This window comes from Sorghum bicolor, chromosome 2 (assembly GCF_000003195.3).
Source record: "Sorghum bicolor cultivar BTx623 chromosome 2, Sorghum_bicolor_NCBIv3, whole genome shotgun sequence".
NCBI lineage: Eukaryota > Viridiplantae > Streptophyta > Magnoliopsida > Poales > Poaceae > Sorghum > Sorghum bicolor.
The window spans coordinates 73,481,363-73,502,415 of NC_012871.2; the positions used below are offsets into that span (position 1 = coordinate 73,481,363).

Sequence of the window (21,053 nt, forward strand, 5' to 3'; positions counted from 1 at the left end):
ATAGGCCTTCCGTTTCCGTTCTTCTCTTGCTCCTCGCACGAGGCCCCCGTCTCCCTAGTCTTCTTCTCCTCGGCTCTTCGAGCCACGCCAGTACGCCACACCACACCGGTACACCACGCTCGGCAAGGGAAGGGAGGTGCGGCTGCGAAGTAGGCGAGGGGAAGGAGAGGCAAGGCGGCGCGGCGGGCAAGGTGCACCTCTTTCTTCTCCTAGATCGCGTAAGGGTTAGTTAGGGCGGATCTGTTCGCGCGGGGAACCCGTGCCCTTTCCTCGACCGTCCTCGCATGGTGATTTACCGGGTCTGATTTCGTAGATTTACTCGGTTGTATTCGCTGGATCGGTGTTTTGGCTGCGTACAGTTGCGAGAGGGGACGCGCTGATTTGCCGAGATCTCGCGGCCAGGCCACTTTTACGTCTCATGACTTTCGAGATCTCTAGCGAGTCAGTTCCAAGGATCTGTTCGGCGGGGGGTGATTTAGATTATCTCGTTGGGTTTGTTCGCAGATGTGAGCTGGTCTAGTGCAATTCTGGGTGGTATACTTTACGAGTCGCCCCATCGAGGCCATGTTTAGTGCAGTTTTGACCCAAAGGGGATTCCCTTTAGGGCCTGTTTAGATTAGAGATCAAAAATTTTTGGGTGACACATCGGATATATCGGAAGGATGTTGGGAGGGGTTTTTAGAAACTAATAAAAAAACAAATTACATAGCTCGTTAGGAAACGGCAAGACAAATCTATTAAGCATATTTAATCTGTCATTAGCACGTGTGGTTTACTGTAGCACTTAAGGCTAATCATAGACTAACTAGGCTTAAAAGATTCGTCTCGCGAATTTCAACCAAACTGTGTAGTTAGTACATTTAATGTTCTATGCATGTCTCCAAAGATTCGATGAGATGGATGAAAATTTTTTAGGTGGGGAACTAAACAGGGCCTTGGCCATTTGCTAGGTGCACTATAGTAAGTTAATCTCACAAGTCAGTTGTGTAAGACTCTGTTATGCTTTCTTATGGAGCAGGATTACCCTTTATATAAAACCAAAAACCATGCAAATAACGCATGAAGAATGGCATATATCAAATGGAATTGATTTGTTAGATCATGGTAATTGTGCAATGCTTATAGGTAGTGCAGCCATGATGTGGCTGAAAATTTCGTGACTGTATTTGATCAGCTGTGGCTGATGACCTCTATTGAAAATTAGGCTACCTCTTGCTGTAGTTTTGCATATGTCATGAGCTGTCTGCTCATTCTTTTGGTCATGCCATCCTGTCTACAGGACATGGCAACAACCTCTGAAGTTTTGTCACTGTTGCTTCTGTTCAAAATTCCTGGATAATGCACCCCTGAATTATCAGAACCGACATCATGCTGTTCATGTTGAATGGTTGTTTAGCACTTAGCACCATCTTGCAGTTTACTCTTACCAGTCCACACTATGGTCATAATTTTCTTAATCATGATACACCAGCGGACTGCCCAAAGCTATCTAGTTGTCATGACACCCTACCCAATCACTGAACTGCAGGAGGCAAGGGATCCTTTTTTCTCCTTACATTGATGAAGCATCATATATTGAGTGAGACATTCCTCAATCAATGTATATCTGAAGATATGGATGCAATTAAACTCACTCTATATATATTCCTACATTTGTTAGAATGTGTACCGGTGATACTGACTAATGATATCCCAATTTGTCATCAATCTAGATGTTGTGGAGCGGCAATATTAGCCTCCACAGCTCTGAAAACATGTTTGGAGTTAGAGTATGGGGACGGTTAAGCAGGGTTTTTCTTTTCCACTTACTGTATTTTGTATTTATATCTTCTGTCCAAAATTCAAGATGAGACTGGTTTATAGTGTTTCACATTCTCCTTTTCAAAATTCATGCACACATGGTTTATAATCTATAAGCCCTCTCTTTATTTTGTGTCCTTGAGGTTACTTCTATGCGACACTGCTCATTACCAATTATAAAAAGTAGTGTGCATTACTTACTGAATATTAGTGGTAACCAAAATCTGTTTGCAATCTTAATTTCAGATGTTTGACGATCAAGACCTGGGCTTCTTTGCCAATTTCCTGGGCATCTTCATCTTTGTGTTGGTTATTGCGTACCACTTCGTGATGGCAGACCCGAAGTACGAAGGAAACTGATGTCCTCTCGCGAGATCTTATGATCTGAAGGCCAAAATAGAGCTATACTGTTAGTTAATGCTAGCGAGATCAATTGACATTTTGAGTGCATATCATGGAAGCTGGACATGGCATTTTGACTTTACCCATGTTTTTAATATGCTGAATCAGTAAATCCTGGAGAATTCAAAAGGTTATTCTGAGTACTGCAGTTGGTTGTTGTTTCTAGTCCTTGTGTCGTGCTTTTTATGTCTAGCGTGTTCGCTTGACCTTATCTGCTAAATCTGTCAGATATTCAACAATGTTTTTCTCTCACAAACAGTACTTTCAGCTATGGCTTTTCTCAAAGCAAACTGTCTATTTAGCTATTTATTATTTGGTTGTTAGCGTGTCAGCAAACAGGAGCCCTAGACTGTATGCAGGAACAAGATTTGAAGTGATGAAAAAAATTTATGAAAAAAAAAATGGGTATTGTAGCATATTTGTAACTATAGCAGTTAGTGTTTAATTATGGACTAATTAAGTTTAAAAGATCACAAAATACGTGTAAATTGTGTAACTGGTTATTTTTTATCTATATTGAATGCTCTATATATATGTGTCCAAATATTCGATTGGATGAGGTAAAAAGATTTTAGGTGAAAACTAAACAAGGCCTCAATCGATTTTTAGGCATTTGATCCAAATCTTAAAATAGTCAACAGGCCCTAACTGCAGGAACTGTCTGTTGGACATTCGAGTGTGTCTTGATTGCCCTTGCACTCGAATTTTCTTGATGTACCTATATTTGCAGGTGCCTGAACCCGAGCTCCTGGTCGCTCCTCCCCTACGCTCTTGCCCTCACCAACACCTCAAACGACGAACTCTGAAGGAAGACGCAGCAAATCAAGTGATGATGAATCCAGGGGCGGGGCGGAGAGAAGGGGGGCCAAACGTGACGGTGGTTAGCCAGCCCCAAGCCCGGCGAGCCGGTTGGCGGGTTGGCCGTGCAGCTCGCTCGTCGTGATTGTCGTGAACGCCGGGCACCACGTGGGCCAATTGCCAATGTGATGTCATTTCCTTGCTGGACGCCTGGACGTTGCCAAGTTTGATAGATGGCCACAATCAATCGTCTTCGTCAGCGTGCCACGATGTCCAAGTGAATGCCATGGCGGCACCGCACACTCACGACCGACCGACCCAGCATTTTCTACGGGGGGGAAAAAAAAAGGGTGCAGGACACGACGAGTGCGCTTTGGCACGCATGCGGGAAAGGAATGGAAAGCCTCGCGCGTCGTCTAGTCGTCTGCGGACTACGCTAGCTATAGGTACTAGGTGCCGTCGTCGGCTCGTCGCCCGCGGTGGCTACCTTTGCCGGCCAGGGAGAGGGTAGTTATTTCCTCCGTGCACTTCTCTAGGAGCTTTGCTGTTGTTGGGCATCCTAGGCATATGGCTCCTGCTGCTCTACATTACTCGGACTTGTTGGGCATGTGGCGTTGCTAGCGCGCTTTCGCAAAGTCAGCACTTCATCATCATCCATCGTACTACACTCTTGTACTAAGGCCTTGTTTCACCTAAAAACCAAAAAATTTTCAAGATTCCCTGTCACATCGAATCTTTCGGCATATGCATAAAGTTTTAAATATAGACGAAAACAAAAACGAATTACACAGTTTATCTGTAAATCGCGAGACGAATCTTTTAAGCCTAGTTAGTCTATGATTGGACAATCTTTGCCACCGACAAACGAAAATGCTAGAGTAGCGAAATCCAAAAAGTTTTCGCATCTAAACAAAGCATTAGTATTTCTCACTGTGCTTCATGAAAGGTGTCGTTTTCCCCTTCCTTTGTTGGTTCTGACTCTGAGGCCATAGATGGGATATTATGCAAATATTCATTGTTGCAGGTGTTGTATGATCTCCCAACCAAACGTGGTTTTATGAACAATTTTTTAGTCCATGAAACAACTCCTTGTATGTCATCTGCAGTATTCGGTTCCAGTTTGTAGATAGAAAAACTGCTCTATCGTGGCCCTATTTGGTGTGGCTCTTGGGAGCTCCAACTCCTCCTAAGACCCCGTATGGTTGGGGCTGATTTTTTTTACCACTCATCATATTGAATGTTTAGACATATGCATGAAGTTCTAAATATAAATTATTTATGAAACTAGCATAACTAGAAAATAATTTATGATTTCAGCCTAATTAATTTATTATTGGACAATAATTATTAAATAAAACGAAAATGCTACAGGGCATGTTCAATTTTATCACCCCCAGCCAAACACCCCTTACAATCTACCGTAGAAAGGAGCCGTTTCAGTTTCCTAGACAAAATAATCTGAGAAAGAGGTGGAGCCACGATTTCTAGCTCCATCAAGCCAGAGCTAGAGCCGGAGCTATGCCAAACGGCCCTAAAATCATGCCGATTTTCCGCGAGTGAAAAGAGAGAAGAAAACACCATGTTGACAGATACCTTTATTTGTCTGCTTATAATTAATTCCTCACCACATAGAAAGATAAACTCAATGTCTAATGACGAATCCGTTGGGCTTCTAAAGAATTAGAAAGGTTGTGCTATACACCATTCCAAAATCATGATTTTTTTTCCTGCACCATTTCAATGGAAGTCTTATTTCACACAACAATCATGACTAAGCATTAGATGGGATGCTCTTCCTAATTCGATAGGTGCCATTTTTGGTGTTGGACTAGGAACGGAACAAAATCTAAAAGGACTGCAAGCATTGATGTTCTGTTGTCCTATTAGTTTTGTGCATAGTCAAAAAAAGGATATGTTTCTATTCTTTCTCTCTTTATAATAGCTTTATTCGTGTAGTAAAATATAAACTTTGATGTGAATTCATGATTTTTTTATTTGCACATCATTTAGCGAAAAATTCATTTCACACCACAACGGTTATATAGTTTACACTGAGACGTGACACCCTGTTTGTTACACTTTGGCACAGCCCAAAACCTGCCACTAAACTCAGCCTGCCGATTATTGCCTAATCATTTTTATTTCACTCCGCCCATAAAACCACACGCCGCTATAAAACACCCAAACCCCCTTCTCTTCCGCAGGAGATCCCTCCTCCTCCTTCTCCTCCTCCTCCTCCTCTCTCTCTCTCTCTCTCTCTCTCTCTCTCTCTCTCTCTCTCTCTCTCCTCCTCCTCCTCCTCCTCCTCTCATCCTACCTTTCCCTTTGCCATTTTCCAAGACAAGCAGAGGGGAGAGAGAGGGGTTTTCTTCCTTCAGTGCCCAAAGGAGATGAGTTCTTCCAGTACCAAGTAGTCCTACTAGTTCTACTTTTTAGCAGTAGGAGGCTGGTGTTTGCTGCGATTTCGATTGGATTGAGATGGGAATCGTCTGCGTCGATGCATCCTCCACGCTGCTCTGCGAGGAGGACAGGAGCAACGCACTCGGCCTCGTCGGCTGCTGCGACGAGCTGCTAGAGGTGGGGAGCGGCCTTGATGGCTTGGACTCCGCCGACGGCGCCGTGTTGCCCGTGCACACCGATGAGGCCGTGTCGGCGTTGGTGGAGAAGGAGATGGACCACCAACCTCAAGAGGGCTATGCGGAGAGGCTGGAGCGCGGCGGATTGGAGTCCTCCTGGAGGAGAGACGCCATGGATTGGATTTGCAAGGTGAAATAAAAATAAATCTCTAGAATTTATTGGTTCTTGCATGTCATTCCTTTTTTGTAGTGGACAAACTTGATTTATTTTAGGAAGGTAGTTGCATGTTCCTTATATTATCTCTTTGACTTTGCGTGACCCAGTTTTGGCTGCGTGTCCTACATCCTGTGGCTTGTTGCCGATTCGACCAGCACGAGATAGCAATGAGCCTGCCACCCGCTTGGCCTTTTTTATCTGGAAATTTTTGTTTTAAGTTGAAACTGACGAGGTGCTGATCTTGTCTCTCTCGTGTGGGCTGCAGGTTCATTCACACTACAGCTTTGCACCACTCAGTCTTTACCTTGCTGTGAATTACCTGGATAGATTCCTCTCCTTGTATGAGCTCCCAGTAAGAATCTGAGCATGTACATTGGTTGTCTGCTTGCTGTGTCCAGTTAATCTCTTACTAAATGGATGTGTTTTCTGTATTTTGTCTGTTCTTGTTGCTGTAGCACGATAAGCCTTGGATGCAACAGTTGTTGTCAGTTGCTTGCCTATCTCTTGCTGTCAAGATGGAGGAGACCGTGGTCCCTTTTCCTGTGGACCTTCAGGTGGGTGAAGGAGACATTACAACATTGTGGTATCAAATACTTGTTCACTGATTGGTTGATGAAATTGTTAAAATTTGATGCTGCATGATAGGTTTGCGATGTGAAATTTGAGTTTGAAGGAAAGACTATTGGGAGGATGGAGGTTCTTGTGCTGAAAACCCTGAAGTGGAGAATGCAGGCTGTGACCCCGTTTACTTTCATCAGCTACTTCCTGGACAAGTTCAGTGATGGGAAGCCACCGAGTTTTGCACTTTCCTCACGGTGTGCTGAGATCATAATTGGCACACTCAAAGGTTCGATTGACCTTACCCATGATGCTTCATTGTCTATTCAATTCACTTGCATTGCCGATGGCACTATGTTTGTGTGTACCAACTAAACATCTGTATCCTATGGATTTACAGGCTCTACATTCTTGTCATTCAGACCATCTGAGATTGCTGCGGCCTCGGCCCTAGCAGTGGTTTCTGAGAATCAGATTGTTGGCTTTGCGAGTGTTCTTTCAGCATCTAAAGTCCCTGTAAATAAGGTGAGTGCCTTTTAGCTTGCGCAAAAACTGATCAATGCACCATGGCCATTTACACAATTTCTCAAAGTGTGAAGCTTGCATCTTCCATTTCCAGGACATGGTTGCTAGATGCTATGAGCTGTTGCAAGAGCAGGTGTTGGTGAAGAAGAGAAGGCACATCAATGGAAGCGCTTCAGTGCCACAAAGCCCGATTGGTGTGCTGGATGCAACATGCTTCAGCTTTAGGAGCGAAGATGCAACACTAGGATCATCACAATCAAACAACATCAGTAGTAGTGACAACAACAATCAAGCTTCCAAGAGGAGAAGGCTAAGCATATCACCAATCTGAGTAGATCACAAACCGTACATATGTCCGTTGGCAGCGTGGCATTGCGCACTTGTTTATGCATTATTGATCATCTTAACCTCAGAGCTTGTCAGGGCAACAAGTAGTGGTACAAAAGGATCCAGTGAAGCATTGTAACAAGCAGAGGATGGTGTCAGTAATAAGTTAGTACCAGCTTCTTGATCTCTGAGATGAAAGAGGTGAGGAGAAAGGCTTCTTCCTCTAGAAATTTTGAAATTCCCTTCCTCACCGGCACCCTTGTTTTATTCCTTTTCTTTTTATCGGTATCTGAAGGCATTTGCGGGGAGATCCTTGTGGATATGAGATTGGAGATGTGAGGATTTGAGAGAGAAATCAACAAAAAAGATTTTCAGTTTTGTTCCTTTGTTCTTTGCCAATATATTAAAAAAAATTGTTGTGAGAAATCCTCCTGATGTTCCAATTTATTTTTTTCTTTAATATTCTGAAAAATAGCTGTGCTGATTCATCGATGCATTCTCTTATGACTGGTTTGCCTGCTTGTTTGTAGTACATGTCCATGCCTCATATTTTTGTGAAGAGAACCAGTCATAGGTACAAATTATGGCATGGCTTTGCACATATAAAGACAAGGAGCATGCAAATGCTTCCCCTAACCATGTTTTAGTGAAGTGAACAGCGATGTGACTTAAACCCTAGACCTATTGACCAAATCATGCCCAATCATGTTTGTGTCGATGTTTTAGTTCCTGTCTGAGTTCTTTGTCCCTTTCCTCTTATCAACATTGCAAACATAAATCAGAAAGGAAAACACTGCCACCTGACTCGATGAACTCCCAGGAATACACCTGGAGTCATACCATAAAACAGAGACTACAATTGAACAAATTGTTTCGATAAATACTCCCTCTGTTCCTAATTATAAGTCATTCTAATAATCTTAGAGAAGTAAAACATTTTCAAGTTTGACCAAAAATATAGAGAGAAATATAAAGATTTATGTCATAAAATAGGTACACTATGAAAAGATAACTAACAAAGAATTTAATGATATTTGGTTGGAATGACTTATAATTTGGAACGGAGGGAGTATGAAATAAGCTATGTCATCCTCAACAATTTAGAAAATGTTGAAGGGGTCACTACTTGATTATCTTAGGAATGTTGATTCATTTCCAGAAACTTAGAAACACCATTGCTTAGTCTAGAACAATGTTCAGGAACAGACCTGCAGGAATTTGTTACTGGCATTGCCTACATTTGCTAACGAAAGCGGTGAGGGTAGATTGACTCAATAAATTCAGCTCAAAAGGCTGGTGAAAAGCCTGCACTGGAAATTTATTGGAGCCTGCAGCTCTTTTTTCATATAGGGAGGAGGACGGTGCTGCTGAAGGCTGAAGAGCTGGCGGTTCAGTGTTCACTGGTGAGGAGGCTGCGCTGCCGGTAGGCAGAGGCAGACTGCAGGCTGCATATGCAGCCACGGCAACAACTGCTTACTTGTAATTGGTTCTGGGGGTCCTCAGCCTTACTGCCTGCAATGGTCTCTGTTCGGTGGGCCTACGATTAACAATGGTTGCATGTTTCTCATGAAGGTCCTGACTTGGTTGAATATATAAGGTTTGGAAATTGCTACAAGTACCTAGCAATGTTCCCTGTTTAAGTCTTTGATGACTACTCTATCATAGAGAACTTTGCTCCCATATCCAATTCTATTAGGCGCAAGTTCGCTAGCATCTCTTAATCAGATGCTAACCTCATGTTCTGTTGGCAACATATCCATGGTGATATACTCACAGCAACATCGATCAACACTACAAGTTGACAAAAACTGACGCCGGCATAGCATTAGCATGAGGTTATTTCCAAGCTTAGCGGGTTTGTACTTAACACTGCGTTTGCTTGCAGTTTTTTTATTAACACGTCGTCTTGTCAGGTGGTCGGGATTGATGCATCCAGAGCCAACAGAATTAAAATAAGCAACATTGACTGGAATTTCCTTGTCTGGGGCTTTGTTTAGTTCCGAAAACTTTTTGGTTTTCGGGACTGTAGCACTTTCGTTTTTATTTGACAAACATTATCCAATTATGGAGTAATTAGGCTTAAAATATTCATCTCGTGATTTACAGGTAAACTGTGCAATTAGTTTTTATTTTCGTCTATATTTAATACTTCATGCATATGCCGCAAGATTTGATGTGACAGGAAATCTTGAAAAAGATTTTGGTTTTTGGGGTGAATAAACAAGGCTGGGATGAGTTTTCCTCTCGCGCAACAGCATTGATTACTCTGAAATTTGCAGGTGTGGTATGTACTATAAATACAGTATACATGTTTAGTTGGTAAAAAATTTTTGTTTTTGGCCACTGTAGCACTTTCGTTTTTATTTGACAAACATTGTCCAATCACGGAGTAACTAGCCTCAAAAGATTCATCTCACAAATTACTGGTAAACTGTGCAATTAGTTTTTATTTTTATCTATATTTAATGCTCCATACATGTGACCAAAGATTCGATGTGACGGAGAATTTTGAAAATTTTTTGGAGCTAAACAAGGCCTAGTACTACGCTGTTACTGATCATAGTCACAGTGTGGTTGGAAAATGCTTAAGAATAATGTGCTTCTCAACCTATCCGGTCAGCAATCTAGTGATCGATCTGGCTCCGGCTGAATCGTGGATGAGTAGTAGCGGTAATAGTAATAATATAGTATTAGTATATTCATGCTGCAACTGCAAGGCGGCAGCTCCCTTGATTTGACCTGGACGACGAGCCAATCGATCGATGAATGCAACTAGAAACCAACAGAGAACACCATGTTATAAATTCTGCAAACAAAACAAATTTATCCCATGCCGAAGTAAACCAGTTGTTAGCACTAATCTGCTGGTACAGTATATGGATCGACCCTAGGATTCTGTTTTACATGTACATACAGATAGAACAAGGGAGAAAGCTAGCTAGGGAACAAGAGCTGTGTGTCGCGGACCTTTTTCTTGCAATTGCGCACGGCCCGGGTGGTCCTCCTAGCTCTGACCTCTCCTTTGTTGTAGCTATCTCCGAGCTCCGAGAATATTTCATATCGTGTAGCTTTCAAGGACAAGCAATGAGAAGCTAGCCCCGTGCCATGCACGTCCGTTACGTTCTTTGCTTGTCGTCACCATTAACATCAAAGTAAAATCTTTTCAGTTTCTTCTCGTGCCCCCATGCATTATATTGCCGCCCGCCTTGTTCGGTTAAGCTTATTAGCCGAATCTATCAGTTATTCAATAGTATTTTTGTCTCAGAACAAATCAGTCAACAATACTTTCTGCCATAACTTATTAGCCAAACTGATCTCCCAAAGATTTTTACATGCATGCCGGTCTGCGTGATTAGTCTGCCTAGTTTCTTTCCATTAAGCGCGGCATGGATGATGGATCGGAGGCTGTGGCTGGGCTGGCCGCGTGGGAAAAGAACACCGAGGCGCCCCCCGCCGGTTCGTCGTTTGCACGGGTCTGTCCCGTTCCGGCACAGCGATGGCAACGTACGAGTATCGAGCAAAGACGCCGTTTGGCTCCACTCGCTGCGACGGATGCGTAGATGCGAATGTGCAGGACACAGGAGAGGAGGCCAATGCGCTGCGCGACGACAGCGCAAAGCCTCCAATCCAATCCGAAAAGCCTGTGCTGTGCCTGGCATCATGTACCATAGCAGTATACAGTAAACCAATTCCTAATGCCTCTGTTACCGTGTCACGCCGTGGCTCATGCCAGTCTCTTTCGTAGGAGTAGAGTAACGGACAAAATAAAGCCGTCTGCAACTCAATCTGCATGGTGGTGGTAGTCTGATCTGCTCGCTCACAGCTGTCGTGCTCCACAGTTTAATTTTACACGGGTTACGAGCTTGCTTTGTGAATTGTGATACTACTCCTACTCCTACATTGCTTGCCGTTGCTGCCGCCGCCTCGGAGACCGATGAAAGATACAAGCAAAAGACCGGCCGGCCCGGACGCTCCAACCAACCCAATCATACGGCGGTGGCAGCGACGGGTAGTTTTCGCCCCTTCTTTGCTCGTCGCCTTTTCATGCACCGCATCGCATCAGAGGCCGCACCCCTGCCCCTGCCTCTGCCTGCCCCGCCGAGCGCATGCACGCTGCAGCAGGCACCACCGCGCTCTCTGCACGAGGAGGTAGAGCCCGCCGAGAGAGGCGAGGCGACGGCGCGTGGAAATGATTGCGCGCGGTTGCGGCCGCGCGCGCGTAGCGTATGGACCGGACGCGTCACGCGTGCGGCGCCTGGCTCGTGACGCGGTTAATGCATGTGGCAGCAGCTACCGACCGACCGTGCCGTGCCGTGCCGTGCATAACCACCGGGCCGAGGTGTTTTCTCTGCGGTTCCATCGGTTTCGTTTCGTTGTTTGGGGGCCATTGGCAACACACGTCCTGGTGTACTATTTTATGGCTCGTGAAGAGGTTCAAGTGAACCAACAACAACAACCACCAACCAAACCTTTTTGCTAGCTTGCTTGGATGGATGCCTGCGAGAGGGACGCTAGCTGCTGGTCCATTGGCAAATCGGGCTAGCTGCTGCTTGTTGAGAGAATGTCCATTGGTCCTTGGACTTGGAGTAGCCGTCGGTGGTAGCGTGGACGGAGTCATGGCTCGGGTGAGGTACTACTCGTGAGGATCGTAATTACTCACCAAACCTTTCGCTACACAACCTTATCTCAACTTCGAAATCTGATTAATGTTTTTATAGTTTTATTACTGAGCTGATGACACGAGTTTGGGGTCCTGCAGTTTAATTTATTTTGGCACATATATATGCTGACATTTCCCCAGCAGACCAGCTCCAGGCTCCAGCTGTATGTATATATATCATGCCTGCCGAATGAGGTGCTTTTAATTTGGACGTGTTTGTTCATGTGAACTGTGTATACAGTAGACCACAGTGCAGCAGGGTTACTACTTAGAGCAAGTATTATAAGGGCATTCACAATGCAGACTCTATCATAGAGTCTAAAGTTATTTATTACCTCGAACAATGTGGACTTGGAGTCTAAATAAGACTTGGAGTCTTATTTTTTCTACCTCTTTTTTCAATAAATATGCTGCCACATCAGCAAAATACCATAAATAATATGTAGTTAAGTGTCTTGGACTCTGTGATAGAGTCTTGCATTGTGAGTGCCCTAATACAGCCACCTGCTGGCTGTAAGATTTCTTTACCGCCTTCTTTCAGGCCACTCATATAATGGTTAGCTCATCACGATTAATACATGGTCCATATGTCTGTCTCACAAACTTTCTTGGTTTTTGTGCCTGAGCTGGCTGTAAGCTTACAGTCCGCTTTTACTCTCTCTTCTTTTCTCTCTCCTCCACCTCAGCATTTAGCTGCTATAATACTTGCTCTTATATCTGATCCAACCAGTAGTGAGTGGTACTCTCATGACTCGCAAAAGCGATAGCATGTCTCTGATTGGCACATTCGCCTTGTAACGATCGAAAGGCATGCAAAGCATCGTTGGTCCATCCATCCATATCCTTCATCCTTCCTCTCTTCCCAAATGCAGGAGCAACTCGTGACGAGAATAACGTGATGCAGCTACTACCACGTACCAGTGCGGTTGGATGGGGCTCGATCGGCAGCTTCCGTCCGCATTGATTCATGCGTGTTCGATCGAGCACATGGCACACATGAGCCGAGCGAGCTGACGAGATTGATGAGCACAAGGCTTACCGGCGAAACCGAATTGATGATGAAACCTGCAGCAAGAAATTGAACACGTCGGCCAAAGACAAAATGGGGTTCCACGAGCCACACACGCGTATCTACAGGAGAGGAAATGGAACGGGGGGTCGTCTGCACATTTAGTACTCGTGAAGGGTGTAATGCGTCGCCAGCAACCGGTGTCGCAGCTAGTTTGGGTTTGGGGCGCATTATTTGGCCGGCCATGTACTTGCCCTGTTTGGGGGACCCTGCCTTGCCTGGGACGACAGCACCACACGCTGACCTAGTGATCGGTGTGACTGTGTCGCCGTGTCGGCTTCGCGTACCTCCAACATGCATGTTCTGGTGGCTGTGGCCCCTGAGCCGCGCAACCATGCTCCATGTCCATGCTTGCTGATGTGGTGCAAGCAGATGCATGACGAACTGCTCGCTCCCCCTGCTGTGCGTGCGACGGTGCGAGAGCCCGCTCCTCTGCACGTGAGCAGCAGTGTCTGCACTCTGCCCTCTGCAGCTGCAACTGCAATGCAACAGCGCCATGCATGCTGATCACCCGTGTCTTGATTTTAACAAGCCCAAACCCAAGCCCAGCCTTGCAGAAACCAAGCCGTCTGGTCACGGTCACGGTCACGGTCACGGCAGGCCGAAACTGTGCACGAATCCAATTGTCCGGCCCAAGTGCGTCGAGGAAGGCCCGGAGCCCAGCCAAACGCCCATTCTATGATTTTCCCACGCGGAAGCCCCAACCAACGCACACCGCGCGGTCTTGCCGACACAAAGCTCCGCTTGCTGAAACCAAGCCGCCGCGGAGCCGCACGACGCCCTCCTCCTGCCGCCACCGAGCCTGCCCCTCCGGCTGCCGTCCCGCCATGAGGAAGCGCCTGGAGCCCCGTCTCGTCCGGTCCCTGGCCACCGCCACCGTCTCGTCCGCCCACCCGCCGCTCCCATCGCCCTCCTTCTCGTCCCCGAAGCCGCCCCGCACCGCGGCGCCGTTCCTCGCCGTGCTCTTCCGCCGGGGCCGCGCGGACGCCGCGGCGCTCCTCAACCGCCGCCTCCGCGGGGCGCCCGTGACGGAGGCGTGCTCCCTCCTCTCCGCGCTCCCGGACGTCCGCGACGCCGTCTCCTACAACACCGTCCTCGCCGCGCTCTGCCGCCGCGGGGGCGACCACCTGCGCCAGGCGCGCTCCCTCCTCGTCGACATGTCGCGGGAGGCGCACCCGGCCGCCCGCCCCAACGCCGTGTCCTACACCACGGTCATGCGGGGGCTCTGCGCGTCCCGCCGCACGGGGGAAGCCGTCGCGTTGCTCCGGTCCATGCAGGCCAGCGGCGTCCGCGCCGACGTCGTCACGTACGGCACGCTCATCCGCGGACTCTGCGACGCCTCGGAGCTCGACGCGGCGTTGGAGCTTCTGGATGAGATGTGCGGGAGTGGTGTTCAGCCCAACGTGGTCGTGTACAGCTGCTTGCTTCGTGGGTACTGCAGGTCCGGCAGGTGGCAGGATGTAGGCAAGGTGTTCGAGGACATGTCCCGTCGGGGGATCAAGCCGGATGTGATCATGTTCACTGGTTTAATCGATGACTTGTGTAAAGAGGGAAAGACGGGTAAGGCTGCAAAGGTGAAGGACATGATGGTGCAGCGGGGGCTGGAGCCAAATGTGGTGACATACAATGTGCTCATCAATTCCCTGTGCAAGGAAGGATCGGTAAGGGAGGCACTGACATTGAGGAAGGAGATGGATGACAAGGGTGTGGCACCAGATGTCGTGACATACAATACCCTGATCGCAGGGCTTTCTGGTGTGCTTGAGATGGATGAGGCAATGAGTTTCCTTGAGGAGATGATTCAGGGAGATACTGTAGTTGAGCCTGATGTGGTCACTTTCAACTCAGTTATACATGGACTATGTAAGATCGGTCGGATGACACAAGCAGTCAAAGTTCGTGAGATGATGGCCGAGAGGGGGTGTATGTGTAACTTGGTGACTTACAACTATCTGATTGGTGGATTCCTTAGGGTTCACAAGGTTAAGATGGCTATGAATCTAATGGATGAGCTGGCAATTTCTGGATTGGAACCTGATTCGTTCACCTATAGCATATTGATAAATGGCTTCAGCAAGATGTGGGAAGTTGACCGTGCGGAAAAGTTCCTGTGTACAATGAGGCAACGTGGGATAAAAGCTGAACTATTTCACTACATTCCTCTGCTTGCAGCTATGTGTCAACAGGGAATGATGGAGCGAGCTATGGGTTTGTTCAATGAAATGGATAAGAACTGTGGACTCGATGCTATCGCATATAGCACAATGATCCATGGTGCCTGCAAATCAGGGGATATGAAAACAGTTAAACAATTGATTCAGGATATGCTTGATGAGGGTCTGGCTCCTGATGCCGTGACATATTCTATGCTAATCAACATGTATGCAAAATTAGGAGACCTAGAAGAAGCTGAGAGGGTGCTTAAACAGATGACTGCAAGTGGCTTTGTGCCTGATGTTGCTGTATTTGATTCTCTGATCAAAGGCTACAGCGCTGAAGGCCAAACAGACAAGGTTCTTAAATTGATACATGAAATGAGAGCCAAGAATGTAGCCTTTGATCCAAAAATTATTTCTACCATCATCCGCCTCCCTCAACAGACGCCGTTGCTCTAGTCTGCCACTACCACCTCCGTCCCTTGCAGCCATTGGTCTTGCAATCAGCTCCACCGTCCCTCACTCCCATCCACCACTATCGTGTAGCCTTGACTGGTCATGCCCTGTGAGTGCTCCTGCTGATCCTCTTGTAAATGGTGAAATATGATTTCCTTAGACTCAGCTTACCTGGTTCCTGCCCATGTGTGCGTTTTTTACCGGCAATCCTGTACAAGGGCTATCATTTTCCCTCTGGGCGTAGGCGTAATAACTTCGATTGATTTGTTTCCTTACAGTGTTTATTCATACGTAATGCCTCAAAATAATGCTATCACCAAAGACTCTGGTTTATTTAACCACTCTGCAGTTTTTGTCTCACTACTTGTATCTGTGTTTTTTTTCATCTTTCTTGACTTACCTGTTTCAAACTATCTGGCTATCTGAACCTATATAAGTTCTCCAAGAAACAGTAAATGGTTCTGTTGATGGAAATTGGAATTGAGAATATGTGCTATTGACATATATAAGAATCTGTTTGCTGTTTGATGAACTGGGAAATAACTGAAAATTATTTGGACAGAGACACCACAGATGGATCTGATCGCAAATGTGACTAGCTTGCTATGTAGAATCTGCTGAAGATGGTGTACAACTACTACGCCTCTGGCACAGGACATCAATTGACTCAAGGAGAACAGAGAGGCGTCCTCCAAAATTCTGTAAGCTGAGCTGCCTTCCATACTAGCAAGTTTTAGCTGTATTTGCTTCATAGAATACAGTTTCTTGAGCTGTTATTGTTCTATTCATATTTACTACAAATATTGACCACTGCAAAAAGCATATATTCAGTCCTTTAACTAGCTGTTATTTTATTACAAAAAATAACTACAGCATAGCTTTTTCTTGTATCAGACATCCTAGCTTTTGTACTTTTAAATTCTCAATATGATACATCTGAGTTTTCGTTTAAGTTGTTTAGCCACAAAAGAGAGCATAAAAGAAAGCAACTAAATTTGTGATGAGAAGAAAGGTAAATTGGCCTTTTCCATATCTATTGACGTGAATATGTGATCAGTAATGGCGTGAAAGAGATTTAAATTTATAGCTAGTGGCATTGATAAGATTTGAGTTTTTTAGTGACAGATGAAAGATACAAGTTCTAGCAAATGACATACAGAAAAATTTCCCTTTCATTTTCAGTTGGCATGCGTCATGACTACACTTCTATATTAGCAAATGAACATTGCATATGTTCAGTGTCCCACGGTATAAGCTGCAGTTTTTTGAGGAAAGGTAAAAGCTACAGTTCCATGCTTCCATGGAAATCTGCTGCAAACGCTTTTCACAGGCAACAGAATAGAGTTGAGTGCAAACAGACGTTCTGGCTAGTCCAGACCGATGCCGGCCGCCAGCAACCAGACGGTCACCCCTGGCCCTCGATGAAGGTCGACTCCTCGTCCTCGCAAATTTAACGCTGACATGCGGCTGGAGCACACGGAGAAGGTGTTCACTGTTCAGTGAGAGCGTAGTGTTCAAAAGGGGAGGCAAGAAGGAAGCATGTAGTTCAGGGGTAGTATTGACAAAAATGTCAGTCTCAGCGTCACGTGCCAAATGTGACAATCCTACTCTAAGATAAAATTGATAGTTTTTTAAGGCCATGGATTCATAATAGTAACAACTACTCTTTTCATTTGAAATTGTAAGTGGTTCTAACTTTTATAGATACATATTTTTTTTATGTATCTAGACATAAAGTATATATAAGGGCTTGTTTAGATGCAAAAACTTTTTGGATTTTGGCACTGTAGCACTTTCGTTTTTATTTGACAAACATTTTCCAATTATAGAGTAACTAGGTTTAAAAGATTCGTCTCGCGATTTACAGACAAACTGTGTAATTAGTTTTTATTTTTATCTATATTTAATACTCCATGCATGTGTCGCAAGATTCGATGTGATAAGGAATCTTGTAAAGTTTTGGGTTTTTGGGTGGATCTAAACAAGGCCTAAATACGTAGCAAAAGCTACGTACCTACAAAAGCATTAATGACCTATAATTTAGAATTAAGAGAGTGGTTGACTAATGTTTAGTCACAAACGATTCAAGCAGACGAACTAATTATTAGTCCCTTAGTCATCGACTAGTTGTTAATCCATTAGTGCATATAGGAGTTAAAATAGTCGTTAGTTCTAGTCCATCAAACTGGCATCAAAAGACGGATGTCTTTTGGTGATATTTTATGAAAAATATAATATTATTTTGGTGCTACAAAACCAATTTTCTCAAAAAGACTTTTTATTTAGGTTCTCAAAACAATCATCTACAGAATCGTCCTCAATCTTTCCACTGTCGATCGACGCGAGACCTGCTAGCTGTTGAACGGCAGTACCATCTGTGACGATGTGTTGCCTGCCTCGCGGCACCAGGGAACCCGCTGCTGAGCCAGCCGTGACGGTGGTGGTCACCCGTCGGCGAAACGCTCGGAGGCCGTACCGGAGCAGAGCTCACGCTGGTCGCAGGACATTGGAGCACGGGACCCGAGCGAGACAATAGGAAAGAGCGCGTGCGTTCCAAGTCAACCGGACGTCACGTCGGAGCGGCATCTGAGCTGAGCTGGCGGTGTTGTTCCGCCACTTGGACGGCCCGATCCTCTCCTGCTCCCTCGTTCGGCTCCACGTGTCGCGCTCAGGCCCGTCGTCCTCGTCCGGTCGTCCCCCTCTGAGCAGTCCACACTCAACAGCCCAACAGCTTCCCCAGCTTCCTTCCCCACCCGGTCCACCCCGCCCCAGTCTGGCAGTCTGCCCCTTCCCTTCCCCCTACCGACGCCGATCCCCATTCCCCAATCGCCCATGGATCCCAAGCCCTCTGCCGACGCGCCCGCCGCGGCGGCCGAGGAGCACGTGGCGTACCCGCGGATGTCTCCGGAGGACATCGCCCCGCCGCCGCCGCCTGTCGTGCCGCCGGCCGGCGCCAACCCCTACGTGCTCTCCGCCCCGTCGTCCAACCCGCCCTCCAAGGGTGAGTCAGCGCCCGCCCCCTCGATGCGGTCTCCGCCGCTCTTCTTCTTCTTCTTCTTCTTCTTCTTGGTGATCGCTTCGCTGCCTAGCTTGTTGCGGCCTCATCGCTCTGGTTTTGGGGGATGTATCGCCGCTTGCAGGCGCTAGGGAGAATCTGAGGGACATGTTCGGCATGGTGGGGAAGAAGTTCAACGAGGCCGCGCGCAAGACCGAGGGCATCGCCGGCGACGTCTGGCAGCATCGTGAGTGCTTCGATTTCCCCCACACTGACACCAATTCTCAATACTACTGCTAGATGATGGTAATCCGTAGCATAACAAGTGAACTATGCTATGTTCAGATCAGCAACGTACCACAAAGTAACTATTGTTACTGAAATAATACTCCATTCTTTGTGCATCTCTGCAGTGAAAACTGGACCCAGCATTGCTGATACTGCCATGGGGAGGATTGCTCAGATATCCAAGGTTATATCCGAGGGTGGCTACGACAAGATATTTCAGCAGACCTTTGAGTGCTCGCCTGATGAGAAGCTCAAGAAGGCATACGTGTGCTACCTATCAACGTCGCATGGACCGATCATGGGTGTCCTATATCTCTCGACTGTGAAGATTGCATTTGGTAGCGACAGCCCTGTCAAATATGTGACTGAGGACAACAAAACTCAGTCATCCTTTTATAAGGTACGTGGTGCCCTCGTCTCTTGTTCCTCCGCTTCGGTGTGTGTGTGTGCAGTGGAGTGAGTTTTTTGGTACTTACTCTGGTTTTGCATCAGAGTATGTGTGAACTTTTAGAGTACACGACCAATTGATTGCTAAATATCGATTACTTGATTGCACATTAGTTATCCACTGTTTTATGTATAGTATAGAGATTGATATGTGTGCAACAAAGTTGCTACTTCCTAGTATATTTATATTGACAAAATGGAAACGGTAGGTTTGCTATTCTTGGTCTATAAACATCTACATGCTGCTTTATTTGAGTCTGAATTTTGGCCATTGAAAGATATACTCACTTGTGGCTAGTTCCTAGTAACAATCACGCCTGATCGTTTATGTACGCTTGAACAGGTTGTTTTACCACTTCCTCACCTGAGATCAGTTATTCCCACAGCAAGTCAGCAAAACCCTGCAGAGAGGTACATTCAGGTCGTTTCAGTTGACAACCACGAGTTCTGGTTCATGGGTTTCGTGAACTATGATAGCGCTGTAAAGAATCTTCAGGAGGCTGTTCGTGGTGTTCACGGGGCCTAGAGATTGCCCATTATTTATCCCCTATGTGGATGTAGTATGGCCGTGTAAATGTATTTGTCCATGGCACCTGTATAGTTGTGCATATTTGTGTTGAGACTGGTACACATCATTAAGTAGCGCATTCAGATCCTTAGCATGTGTACTGAACGAAGTTGACTGAAACCAGTATTGTTTGGTATACTCTATTTGATTGCTTGTTTCACGAGTGAAACATCCATTTCCATTATATCACGTTGAACAGGTTATGGAGTCTCTGAATTTTACTGACTGAAAGATATACACACTTGTGGCTAATTCCTAGTTCCAACTATGCCAGATCATTATGTACGTGTGAACAGGCTGTCTTAACCCACCTGAGATCAGTTACTCTCACAGCAAGGAAAACCCTGCTCAGAGATACATTCAAGCTGTTTCAATTGACAACCACTAGTAGTTCTTGGTTCATGGCCTTCGTGAACTATGATAGCGCTATAAACCTTCAGGAGTCCGTCCTTGGTGTTCATGGCGCCCCTATTGAGATTGCCCATGTATATATCCTCCTGCTGATGTGCTATGCCCATGTAAATGTGTTTGTGCATGGCACATGTGTAGTTGTGTTGAAATTTGTACCATTGGACATCATTAAGTAGTGCACTCAGGCTTTGTTTAGATCAAAAACTTTTTGGATTTTGACACTGTAGCACTTTGTTTTTATTTGACAAACATTATCCAATCATGGAACAACTAGGCTTAAAAGATTCGTCTCGTGATTTATAGGTAAACTGTGCAATTAGTTATCTTTTTTATCTATATTTAATGTTCCATGAAATGTGCCGCAAGATTCGATGTGATGGGGAATCTTGTAAAGTTTTGAGTGTATCTAAACAAGGCCTCATACGATCATATCTACAGTCATGTGATAATTTTGGAGAAGTGTGTAAACAACGAACGAAGTTCAATAAACCGCCGCAGAGGACCCAGGAACCCTGCAGCCGGATCGAGCTTATGTCATACATTTTCCTTATATAAGCTCATTGGCAAAAGGCACAAAAGCAAAGCTTTAAAAGGCCTAACCACCTCGTGAATGAACAAGAGTACTCCCCATGCTACGACAAATACATGTATGCATCCAAACGAGAGAGAACAGAAAGAGACATTATGTTTCGGTTAAATCCCGCGCGAGCCTTGTGTAAGCAAAGGCATCGCTGGTCTGCGGTCTGCGCCTACCGCGCCATTTTCTGCTATCAGATCTGTCCCCTACCGAGCCAGATTAA

The 21,053-nt window shown here is 45.8% G+C and overlaps 4 protein-coding genes across 6 annotated transcripts; all 4 read left to right on the top strand.

Moving 5' to 3' along the window:
• LOC110432882 (dolichyl-diphosphooligosaccharide--protein glycosyltransferase subunit 4A) lies at positions 35-2,458 on the top strand. The gene is made up of 2 exons (XM_021453981.1): positions 35-191; positions 2,047-2,458. The coding sequence occupies exon 2, from the start codon at positions 2,047-2,049 to the stop codon at positions 2,158-2,160; it is 114 nt and encodes a 37-aa protein (XP_021309656.1). The 5' UTR covers positions 35-191; the 3' UTR covers positions 2,161-2,458.
• LOC8061553 (cyclin-D2-2) lies at positions 5,236-7,629 on the top strand. Of its 2 annotated transcripts, XR_002450072.1 has the most exons (7): positions 5,236-5,766; positions 6,059-6,145; positions 6,249-6,347; positions 6,439-6,640; positions 6,752-6,876; positions 6,971-7,404; positions 7,499-7,629. XR_002450072.1 is itself a non-coding variant. In XM_002460992.2 (6 exons), the coding sequence occupies exons 1-6, from the start codon at positions 5,479-5,481 to the stop codon at positions 7,205-7,207; spliced, it is 1,038 nt and encodes a 345-aa protein (XP_002461037.1). In that variant the 5' UTR covers positions 5,236-5,478; the 3' UTR covers positions 7,208-7,629. The 2 variants fall into 2 exon arrangements, 1 of the variants encoding a protein (XP_002461037.1); XM_002460992.2 differs by having other exon boundaries at positions 6,971-7,629.
• On the top strand, positions 13,662-17,285 carry LOC8079210 (pentatricopeptide repeat-containing protein At4g28010). The gene is made up of 3 exons (XM_002460993.2): positions 13,662-15,653; positions 16,107-16,245; positions 16,727-17,285. Exon 1 carries the CDS (start codon positions 13,760-13,762, stop codon positions 15,545-15,547), a length of 1,788 nt encoding a protein of 595 aa, XP_002461038.1. The 5' UTR covers positions 13,662-13,759; the 3' UTR covers positions 15,548-15,653; positions 16,107-16,245; positions 16,727-17,285.
• LOC8079211 (GEM-like protein 1) lies at positions 18,277-20,026 on the top strand. Of its 2 annotated transcripts, none has more exons than XM_021453643.1 (4): positions 18,277-18,545; positions 18,634-18,786; positions 18,953-19,227; positions 19,618-20,026. In XM_021453643.1, the coding sequence occupies exons 1-4, from the start codon at positions 18,377-18,379 to the stop codon at positions 19,798-19,800; spliced, it is 780 nt and encodes a 259-aa protein (XP_021309318.1). In that variant the 5' UTR covers positions 18,277-18,376; the 3' UTR covers positions 19,801-20,026. The 2 variants fall into 2 exon arrangements, with proteins under 2 accessions (XP_021309318.1, XP_002461039.1); XM_002460994.2 differs by having other exon boundaries at positions 18,278-18,545; positions 18,685-18,786.

Coding starts and splice junctions, on each gene's coding strand:
- LOC8079211 (XM_021453643.1), top strand. CDS start 18,377: ATGGATCCCAAGCCCTCTGCCGACGCGCCCGCCGCGGCGGCCGAGGAG. Junction 18,787..18,952: donor CGGCGACGTCTGGCAGCATC/GTGAGTGCTTCG, acceptor GCATCTCTGCAG/TGAAAACTGGACCCAGCATT. Junction 19,228..19,617: donor CTCAGTCATCCTTTTATAAG/GTACGTGGTGCC, acceptor ACGCTTGAACAG/GTTGTTTTACCACTTCCTCA.
- LOC110432882 (XM_021453981.1), top strand. CDS start 2,047: ATGTTTGACGATCAAGACCTGGGCTTCTTTGCCAATTTCCTGGGCATC.
- LOC8079210 (XM_002460993.2), top strand. CDS start 13,760: ATGAGGAAGCGCCTGGAGCCCCGTCTCGTCCGGTCCCTGGCCACCGCC.
- LOC8061553 (XM_002460992.2), top strand. CDS start 5,479: ATGGGAATCGTCTGCGTCGATGCATCCTCCACGCTGCTCTGCGAGGAG. Junction 5,767..6,058: donor CCATGGATTGGATTTGCAAG/GTGAAATAAAAA, acceptor TGTGGGCTGCAG/GTTCATTCACACTACAGCTT. Junction 6,877..6,970: donor CTAAAGTCCCTGTAAATAAG/GTGAGTGCCTTT, acceptor TTCCATTTCCAG/GACATGGTTGCTAGATGCTA.